The sequence below is a fragment of the Mauremys reevesii genome, linkage group 25, assembly GCF_016161935.1.
Source record: "Mauremys reevesii isolate NIE-2019 linkage group 25, ASM1616193v1, whole genome shotgun sequence".
Taxonomy (NCBI): Eukaryota; Metazoa; Chordata; order Testudines; family Geoemydidae; genus Mauremys; species Mauremys reevesii.
In genome coordinates, this window is record NC_052647.1 from 16,276,592 (window position 1) to 16,287,262 (window position 10,671).

A 10,671-nucleotide genomic window follows, 5' to 3' on the forward strand; every position below is an offset into this window, starting at 1 on the left:
CTGGAAAAGCCGCCGGCGAGTCTCCTCCAGGGGGGGAAACTGAGGCACGGACAAGGGGAGGGGCGGCTCAGCTGGGGCTGCATGTCAGAGCTGGGGATAGAAGAACCCAGGAGTCCTGGCGCCCCTCCCGCTCTAACCACTAGATCCCACTCCCCTCCCAGAGCTGGGAACAGAACCCAGGAGTCCTGCCCTCCCTGCTGGGGTGGGTGGGGCGCTCTGGATGTCCCCTCAAGGTCTCCCTTCTGTGGGGACCATAAACCCGGATAACGACACTGCCCCTTTTAAGAGCCGGCCCGGCCCCACCCTCCTGAGGCCCAGCATGATGGAGCGAACCACTCCCGGAAGGGGGGGGTGAACGCACACCCCTACCCCAGGAATGGGCTGCTCCAGAGCCCCAGACAGGGTGTCGCGCGCCGGGCGTGCAAGGAGGAGCGTGCCTGGGCGAGGGCTGTGTGTGTTGGGAGAGGTGAATGTGCAAGAGGAGATAAGTGTGAAAGGAGAAAGGTGTGTATGTGCAAGGTCTTGTACTGGGAAAGTTGACCGTGCAAGGGGGCATGTGCTGTGATAAGCGAGTGTGCAAGAGGAGACGAGTGTGCAAGCGTGGAAGTGCTTTCACTGGAAAATGAGTGTGCAAGCGTTGTGTTCTAGGATTTGTGTGTGTGCCTGGAGCGATGCGTGTGCAATGGGGAGGATGTGGGTGCAAGGGGTTTTACTGGGAAAGGAGAGTGTGCAAGGATGTGTGTGCGCGTGCTGGGGGAGGTAAGTGTGCAAGGAGAGTTTGCCAGGAGGGGCGAGGTTTACTCCTGCAGGAATTCTGCGCCAAAAAAATTAAATTGCTGTGCACAATAGTTTACAATTCTGTGTATTTTATTTATCAATACATAAATGTGGTACCTCCAGTGCGGCTGTGCTAGGTAAGTGTGCAAGAGGAGATGAGTGTGCAGGGAGAAGGGACACTGGCTGCACGGAGGTGGGGAATCACCCTGTAGCCTCCCTGCACACACACACATACTCGGCAAGGCTGCACCTGACCTTGACATCCCCCGTGGGGTCCTGTCCCCCCGCCCCCCCGCACGCCAGGTGCACCAAGATAGCAAAGGAGAGGGACAGAGTCTTGCACACAAGCCGAGCCCTGACCCCCGATCCAGGTGTGGGGCAGGCAGGTTCAAGCCCCAAGCGTGGAGGGGCTTAGCATGGGGGGATCCAGGTGTGGGGTGAGAGGGTTCTGGGTGGGGCGATCTGGGTGCGGGCGCGGGGGGATCTGGATGCACAGGGGCTCATTGGAGGGTTCCAGGGCAAGAGGAATGGGACTCTGTGAAGGGGTCCAAGCGAAGGTGTTTGGAGCTCAGCGGGGGCGGGGGGTGTCTGGGTGTGGAGGGCTCAGCGGGAGGGGTCCGGGTGTTGTGAGACTTGGGGTGGAGATCTGGGTGCAGTTGGTTGGGCCTCAGTGGGGTGGGGGGTCTGGTTATGGGAGGCTTGTCTGGGTGATGCAGGTGCAGGGGGGGCTCGCTGGGGGGGTTGAGTGCAGGGGGCTCAGTGGCGAGTGGTCTGGGTGCAGGGATGGGGGTCCGGATGCAGGGGGTGGGACTCGGTGAGGGGGCCTGGGTGCAGAGGGGGTGAGGATCAGCGAGGTGAGGGTTTGGGTGCAGGGGGCTCAGTGGGAGGGTTCTGGGTGCGGTGGATCTGGGTATGGGGGTCTGGATGCACAAGGGCTGGGCAGACAGGGTGTGCGCCCTGTGCGGTGACCTCTCCCGCCCATAGCTGAAGAACGATGGGGGCAGGAAGCAGGCGCAGGGGTGCAGAGCTTTCTGTAGCCGGGGGAGGTTTCTGGGGGAGGATCTGACCTGCCCCAACCACTCCTTGCAGGGGAAGAAGTCGTCCCATCCACCCCCAGCCCAGCCAGGCCTAGCAGCTGAGCCCAGCGCAGGATAGGAACCACCAGCAGGGGTGTCCCCGGCCCTGCCTCCCTGCAGTGATTGACCTCTCTGCCAGCTGCTCCAGGCACCCAAAAAGATGTGCTCACTTTGCTGGGGAGGGACACGTGACTGCTCTTGTGGCTTCCCGGTCAGAAAGGCATTTTTCTGCGGAGAAGCAAAGCAATCTGCAGGGGGACGTGAATTCTGCGTGCACACAGTGGCACCGAATTCCCCGAGGCGTAACCCAGTAGCTATCTATGGTGTTTATCTGCCCCTCCGCCTCTGCCCATAGTATCTTTAAAGCATCGGTCATTGCAAATGCCCCTGTACAGTGGGGCAGGGCTGTTATCCCAGATGTGAAATTGAGGCACAGAGACGCTAAGGCCTAGATTGCCCAATGTATTTAGGGACCTAACTCATTTTGCTGGTGCAAAACCCAAAGGGAAGGTGATGAGAGGAGAGGGGGCAGCTGGATCCCCAGTAGCCTGGGCTGTGGCTTGACCCATGCAGGGGGGCGGAACAGACACAAGCCCCATTGGCTGGAAGCTGAGCTCAGAGCACTCCTGGCGCTGCCCCTTCTAGCTCAGGGAGCTCGGCCGGTGTTGGGGTAGACGGGTGGGGTGAAATGCGCCCCCCCCTTGCTCTCTCCCCCCCACAAAGCCAGGCAGAGGGTGGCGGAGGGACAGGGCCAGGGGCAAGTCCTTCAATGCGTCACTCACGCCAGCGGAGACACCCCCCGCCTCCCCATGTGTAACTCCTCCCCACGCTTTATGCCTGGGCCCGATTCTCACCCTGCCCTGCCCCTTGTGTCGGCGTCTGGACCTGTGCAAAACCGGGCGTGCAAAACCGTCGCACGCCAGTGTGGGATGCGCTGGGAGTTGGGGACTGGCACGGAAGGGGTTAATGGTGAGGGCGGGGTTAGCAGGGCTTTCAGGACCCCAGCCCCAACAGTCTGCAGGACAATCTGCCTGGGGCTTGTGGCCCTGGAAGGGGGGGGGTCTGGTTTCAAGCCCAGCGCCCCCCCATCCAGTCTTGTGCAGGGAGGGGGCAGCTGCAGCCCTATGGGGCTCTGACTGCCCCCACCCCAGCCGTGCTACTGCAGCCCCAATTCCAGAGCCCCAGGTGCAGACGCTACTCGACCCGTGAAACCTGTTTCTGCCCTGGGTTCGCTCAGTGGAGCTACTCCGGATTCACTCCGGTCAAAGCAGGATCCGGCCCCAGCTCCGCTAGGATCCACAGCGCCGGCCAGGCCAGGGCTTGGAGAGCCCCCGAGACAGCTCGTTCCAGCCTCGCGGGCAGTGGACGGGGGCCTTCTAGGGTCAGCAATTTAAAGGCCCATTTGCCCTTTATAAATCCGCCCCGAGTGTGGATTCAAGGCCTCTGGCTCCCACTGACCCAGCCCCGTGGCCCAGCGTCCAATCCAGCCGCACGTTTAGGCCCTAGGCATGGCCACGCTGGGGCAGAGCAATGGTCCATCCAGCCCAGTGTCCTGCCTCTGCCCATGCCCGGTGCCAGCCGCTTCAGAGGGCATGACCGGAACAGGGCAATTTAAACTGATCCATCCCTCCTCAGGCAGCCCCAGCTTCTGGCGGTCACAGCCGACGCCCAGAGCATGTGGGCTTGCGTCCCTGGTGTTCTTGGCTAATAGCCGCTGATGGGTCATTCTTCCGCGAACGTATCTAATTCGTTCTAATGCTTTGCCCCAGGGGAAGTGCCTCGTGCAGGGTGGCACCGGGAGGGAACCCCCGGGTCTCTCCCTAAGGAATCCCAACGGTGCCCTGTCTCCTCTCTGCCACTGAGAGGCGCTGCAGCCATGGGTCTAGGGGCAGGTGGGGTTTGGGCACCTCACGAGGGCATTAAAGCCAGCAGGGCCCCGGGGCCCGTTTGGGGCGGGCTGAAAGCCACCCCCGGTAAGATGAAGCACAGGGGCGGGCGCCCATGGAAAGCGAGCGGGGCTGGGCGCGGGGAGACGGCGGCATATGAAGCACGCGAGAAACCGGCTCGTCCAGCCCCTATGCTGAGGCAGGACCCAGTGACCCTAGACCTGCCCAGACAGATGCGTGTCCCACCTGTGCCTAAAAGCCTCCAGTGACAGGGATTCCCCAGCCTCCCTGCCAGCCGGTTCCAGAGAGTCAGAAAACTTTTCCTACTATCGGCCCTAAATCGCAGATTAAGCCCCTTGCTTCTTGTCCTGCCTTCGGTGGACGTGGAGATCCCCGTGCTCGGCAGAACAGTCCTGAAAAAAACGTACCAGCTCCCCCCCTCGGTCGACTTTTCTCCAGATCAGACCCGGAGTTTGAACCTTTCCTCATGAATCCGGGTTTCTAACCCTGGGATCAGTTTTGCTGCTCTCCCTGGACTCACTCCAGTTTGTCCACACGCCCCGGCCAGGGCCGGGCGCAGCAGGACGACAACCTCCCGTTAACACACCCTAGAGACAGCCGCCTTTTCCGCAGCTGCATCCCGCCGCTGGCTCTTCAACCTGCGACCCCCACGGCCGCCCAGCCGGCGAGTCCCCTTCCGTAGCCGAGCATTCGATTTCTCCTCCGTTGCCCTGGTCTTTGTGGGATTTCATCTTGTTCTCAGCCCAGTCCTCCGACGGCTCGAGCTCGGTTTGAATCCCAACCCCACCCTTGCCGCCCCCCCCAGCTTGGCACTCTCCGCCCCGTTAGCCAAGCCGTTCATGAAATGATTGACTAGCACTGGCCCCGGCGGGACCCCCAAGCTACGCCTCGCCAGCGAGCCATTGATGACGACTCTCTGGGGCCGGTCTGCCTTTTGTATGGTTTTTTGTATGGTCGTTTCATCTTGACCACTGCTCCCCACGGTGCTCACGAAAACGTCACGTGGGTCTGTGTCAAAAGCTTTACTCCAGCCAAGATAGATCACATCTGCTTCCCGCCTCCCGTGGCCTGTCGCTGCGACAGTCTCCTGCAGGTTTCCTGCCGCGTGCGGTGCTGGAGTAAGGGCTGGCGGCTGGGGGAAATCAGTGGGGCTGGGACACAGGGCTCTGCGAAAGGTCTGTTTGCTCTAGGGGGCTGTGGGCGGCGTGGGGAAGGGCAGTCCCCCTGCAGAGCTAGCGGCCTTCCTCCGTGTCAGGGTTTTACGGACACACACCCTGTGAGGTAGGGATGTAGCCTTAATCTCCAGTTACATATCGGGGAAACTGAGGCACGGAAAGGGAGCGGGACAGGCCCGCCATGAGATAGCGGCTCAGCTGGGAACAGAACCCAAACTCTTCACACAGCTGATCACTTAAAGGGACAGCGCGTGCTTTTAACGCCACTTCTGGCAGACCAGGGTCTGAGCCCCCTTCCCTCCCCGCCGGCAGGGACTGAGCCCACCTCCTCCCCCAGCATCGTCCCCACTTAACAGGCAGGGACAGTGAAGTGGGGGGAGGGGGTGGGCAAAGCGACTGGCCCAAGGCTGCAGAACGGAGTTGGGGCGGAGCTGGGGTTCGGCCTACGCAGACCCCGGCTCCAAGCTCAGCCTGAAGGCTCCTCCCGACACCCTGCCGAACAAAGCCTGGGAGGCAGGGCAGTGTTCTTATCCCCATTGACAGAGGGGGAAACTGAGGCACGGGAGGGGCCTGACTCGCCCAAGGGCAACGAGAGAGTTGGGCATAGAACCCAGGAGTCATGAATCCCAGCCCCCCTTGCTCTAACTACTGGACCCCACTCCCCTCCCAGAGCCAGGGAGAGACCCAGGAGTCCTGGCTCCCAGCCCCCCCCCCGCTCTAACCACTAGACACCACTCCCCTGCCAGAGCCCCTGCTCTAACTACTGGACCCCACTCCTCCCAGAGCCAGGGAGAGACCCAGGAGTCCTGGCTCCCAGCCCCCGCTCTAACCACTAGACACCACTCCCCTGCCAGAGCCAGGGAGAGAACTCCCAGCTCCCATCCCACATCAACCCAGTAGACCCCACTCCCCTTCTTCAGCTGGGAATAGAACCCAGGAGTCCTGACACCCAGACCCTCCCCCCGCTCTAACCATTAGAGGGTTTTTTTGGGGGGGGATTCAATTCACTGGCAGGGTTGACACATGGGGGGGCAGGTAAGGGAAAGCTGGGGGGGCATAGATCTACTTTAACCCTTTCCTTTCCCCCCGCCCTGGTCGCCCACACAAAAGCACCCACACACGGGGGCAGTTCTGGAGCCTTGGGGCAGTTCCATGGGGCGGGGGGTCCCCAGCACCAAGTACAATTATTTCCAAGGTTTTATCACAGCAAAAAAAAAAAAAAGAGAAAATTAAATAAAAAAACAACAACAACAAAGAGATACCGGATCCCCTCCCCCCGGGGTCCCCCGGCCCCCCCTCGCTGTCCGTCAGCGAGCACAGCATATTCGGTCCCTTCCGTCTCCCCTCCGCTGTGATTCCTACCGGCCAGTCAGAACTACAGTCCGGATACTGGGCCAGGCTTTGCCGCTGGTTCCGACCCCGCCCCGGGGGCGCGGCGTGTCTGGGGGCGCTGCCCGGGCTCCTCTTATAGCGCCTGCGTTTTCAGCTCCATGGGATCCCCGGGGGGCTCCGGGGGGGCCTGGCCTTCCGCCACCTGCTCGCCTTTCAGGATGGCCAGCCGCTCGGCCAGGCCCCGCATGCGGGGGCAGAGGACGAAGTCGTAGAGCAGGCCGGCCAGCGTGGCGCCTAGGATGGGCCCGACCCAGTACACCTGGGGGAGGAGGCACAAGGGGCGCGGGGGTTAGGCAGAGCCATGGGGTGGGGGGGTTCATCCATCCCTGAACAACCCACCCCGCCACCCCCTGCTTCGATCTCCTGTCCCTTCATACACCCCCCGCCCCGACCCCGCTGCTGCAGGAGCCTCCTTGTCGCCCTGGATTTCTCTCTGCCCCCTTCCTCTGCAGCCCCCTGCCCCCGGGAGCAGCCCCCCCGGATCTCCGCGTCTTGGTTCATCCCTGATATTCATGGTAGTGGGAGTGGGGGGAGAGCGCACCGCTCTGAAACGCTACTTGAGCTGGCGTGATGAGACCCAAGACACAGGCGTGAGCTGTTCTCAGTCCACCCAGCAGGAGGCAGCGCAGCACACTGTAATGCAGCCACCTCTGGGGAGGGACATGGCAGCTGTTTATACAAGGATCATTCCACCCAGCAGTGAAATGCAGCCACCTCTGGGGAGGGACATGGCAGCTGTTTATACAAGGAGCATTCCACCCAGCAGTGAAATGCAGCCACCTCTGGGGTGGGACATGGCAGTGAAATGCAGCCACCTCTGGGGTGGGACATGGCAGCTGTTTAATGGCTGCATGAGAGTGCAGACCAGGGCATGAAGGACGGTTGACCCCTCAGGGTGGGGCATCTCGGGATGGCTGGTGTGGACCCAAAGCAAGGTGGCTGCAGGGAGCCGCGCACCCCTCCTTACCCAGTGGTTGGAGAAGTTGCGGGTGATGGCGGCGGGGGCGAAGGACCGCGCAGGGTTCATGCCGGCTCCCGTGTAGTACATCTGCAAGAGAGGCAGCGGGAAGGTGAGGTTCCCCCGAGATCCCAGCCCCGCCCATCCCGCAGCGCTGGCTGGCCCAAGGGTGGGGGCAGGGGGGTAGAGCACCCGTGGGAGGGGGTTGGGGGTCCCCAGCTGCAGGGTTTGTTAGGTCACTTTGGGTGCTATGCCCAGGGCTCCCCCCGCCCATGGGAGGTGCTCTAGCCCACCTCTCGATAGTCACAGCCATTTCTACCTCCCCCGCCCAGGGTCTCTATGGTGTGTCTGGCACCCCAGAGACCCCGCTGCCGGGGAGACCCAGCATAGCCCCTGCCCTGACCCCCCAGCCATAGGGAGGCGGTGGGTGACAGGGGAGGTTTTATGCAAAGGCGACCAGGCATGGTCGTCCATATGCAAATTAGGGCACTGCCTCATATACATAACACCTGGAGCCCTCCAGGGCTGGGTTGGGGGGGTCTCTGCTCTGCAGCCAGCACGTGGGATGAGCCCAGGCTGGGCCCAGCCTGCTAGGACCTGGCTGGCCAGGGAGCAGGGCCCCAGGTCTCGGGGCGGGGAGATCCCGCGAGGCGTTACCCCGAAGAGGTGTCCCAGGGCGAGGGAGAAGCCGATGGCCAACGCCACCGAGCCCACGCGCCCGTTGTGCCGCTCGTCGTACGTGGCGAAGAAGCAGAGGACGAACTGCAGCGTCAGGAAGATCTCCACGGTGGTGGCCTGGGCCAGGGTCACGCCGGGGTGGATCTGCGGGGGGGGGGGGACACACAGAGAGAGGGATCCAGATGGGATCAGCAGCACCCGTCCCAGCACTCGGGGGGCTTCCAGCTCTCCATCGAATGTCCCCGGCCACTACCGGGCCCCTCCCTGCAGCAGCTCCACACCCAGCCAGGTTTCCTGCACCCCCCCGTCCCAGAGCTGCAGACCCTGTCAGGAGAGGGGGTGTTAGCAGCCCCCCACCCCCACCCCGCAGCGATTCCAGCCCCCCAGCAATCCCCAGTCTGCAGGGGGCGCTGCTGAGCAGACTCGCCCTCCCGGGGCTGGAGACTCTGGCTGCAGAGGGTGCCTGCCACTGGGCTGGGAATATCAGATCCACCCTCCCCCCGAGCTGAGCGCATCGAGCCGGGGGCTGCTTTGCTGTTATGACCCTCCACTGCCTGCAGTGACACCGGGGGGCACAGGCCCCATAGGTGGAAATAGCTCCCAGAGGCCCACACCGGCCCAGCCTTTAGAGGGGCATCGGTGGGGGGGGGGGAAGGGTCTAGTGGCAAATCTACTTCTCCAGCACCACCCTGCTGAACGCCATGGGCCACGCAGGCCTCCCCAGAGACACAGCGGTGCTCCGGGGAATCTCCACTACCGGTCAGCTGCACAGGGGCTAGGACACACGGCAGAGCAGTTCCACTGCAGATCCAGAAAAGGGCAGCAGGAGCATGTCTTTCTCGCTCTCTCTCACACACACAATTGTACATGAATCAGCGGAGGACAGGACTCGCCCAGGCAGCCACAACGGCCCGCCCAGCCGTGCTCGCTCGCACTGAATAAGCAGCTCTGTCTGGTGCCAGACGCAGCGCACCCTGGCCGGGGGACTGAGACGCTTTGTGGTCTCCCCGGGTGGGAACAGCGTCTGATCAGCAGGGATCTGCTGTTTTCCTAGATCTATTGGGGGAGCTGCTGAAAACTGCAGGCAGGTCTGTGCTCTGGCTGCTGGCGCTGGGAGCAGAAGAGGAAGGGTTTGGCTCCCGGGGAAACTGAGGCACACAGGGGCAGCGGCCTGATTCTATCCCTGTGCGGGGCCAGCGGGGCTCCCGGCTGTTCTGGAGTAAGGAGGGAGTCTAGGCCCTGTGATGCCGGGCTCGGGATCCCCACGGGCGTGACGGCAGCCCAGCTATCGGGGCAGCGTTACTCCGCTGTCTTCCTGCCTGTCAGTTTCCCCGGGCACGGCTGCGGTGGCCCCACTGCTGGGTTTGGGTCTCCCAAGCCCCATGTGCTCAGCTCCCTGCACAGCCCTCAGGCAGCCCCGGCACGGGAGTGGTGGGTCTCGCCTGGCTGGGAAGATAAACCCAGGGGCACAAAGCCGGCCTTGGGAGGCAGCTCCCCCCGCCCCCAGGGATCCTCCCTGCCCTGTAGCACAGACCCTCACCTCACCCTGCCCTGGGACCCCCAAATCACTCCCTGCCTTGAGAACCACTCCTCCACCCTCACCACTAGGCTCCCCTCCCCGAGCCAAGGAGGAGACCCAGGAGTCCTGACACCTAGCCGCCGCTCTTCCCCCCGCTCTAGCCATTGCATCCCACTGCCCTCCCTGAGCCAGGGAGGGGACCCAGGAGTCCTGATGCTGCTGACTCCTCCCAGGCCAGGCCGTTTCACAGACTCCAGCACTGGCTGCCGTGGGGCTGTGGGGGGGGCGACATGGCACGGAGAGGCCTGGGTGCTCATTCCTCCCGCGCGGGGCCCACGGCTCGAGGCGCAGGCAGCCCCAGGTCCGGGCGGGGATGGGAACAATGGCGTGCCCAGCATGGAGAGCGACTCACCGCTCTGGTCCCCGTGTCACCGGAGACAGGGCGGGGGGCTGGGTCGGAGCCCCATAAACCAACCATCTATTCACGGGGGCGTTGTGAGGACAGGACCCTTGCCCCCCTAGGATCTGGGGTCTCCCTCGCCCCCACTGTGGGGTCCTTTCCCGGCCCGTCTCCTGGTCCTACCCCAGTCCAACCCTGGCCCCCCTGGGAGCGCTGCACCCCCTCACCCCAGGGCCCCTGAGCCCTCCCGCCGAGAGGCGTCCCGGCACCCCCCCAGTCCCCTCCAGGTTACCGTGTTGAGTGCCAGGTTGCCGCGGATGGCGGCCGGCGTCAGCCCGTAGAGCACGGCCGCCCCGGCCACCCCGCCCAGCACCTGGGCCACCATGTAGAAGGCGGCGCGGAGCAGCGAGAGCTGGGCGCCCACCAGGAAGGCGAAGGTGACGGCCGGGTTGACGTGGGCCCCGCTGACGTGGCCCAGCACCTGCACCAGGGTGGCTGCGGCCAGGCCGAAGGCCAGGGCCACCTGCAGCACGTTGAGGGGCCCGACCCCCCAGCGCAGCGAGGCCCCCAGGCCGAAGAAGACGTAGATCATGGTGGCGAAGAACTCGGCGAAGACGGCCCTCCAGAAGGAGGGGGAGCGCACCTCCCACATGGCGGGGGGCATGGGGGGGCGCGGGCTGGGCCGGGCGCCTGCAAACTCACTGCCCCCACCGGCTCCGGCTCCTTTCTACGGGGGGACGCCCAGGCTGGGGGGTTTATATGGGGCCCTTGGGCCAGCCCAGGAGGTGG

General features: G+C 63.6%; 1 protein-coding gene across 1 annotated transcript; it reads right to left on the bottom strand.

Annotated features, from left to right (window-relative positions):
* Nucleotides 1–6,276: 6,276 nt before the first annotated feature.
* On the bottom strand, nucleotides 6,277–10,671 carry LOC120391304 (major intrinsic protein of lens fiber). The gene is made up of 4 exons (XM_039514815.1): nucleotides 10,175–10,671; nucleotides 7,943–8,107; nucleotides 7,295–7,375; nucleotides 6,277–6,586 (listed from the first exon to the last, which is right to left on the bottom strand). Exons 1-4 carry the CDS (start codon nucleotides 10,544–10,546, stop codon nucleotides 6,401–6,403), a joined length of 804 nt encoding a protein of 267 aa, XP_039370749.1. The 5' UTR covers nucleotides 10,547–10,671; the 3' UTR covers nucleotides 6,277–6,400.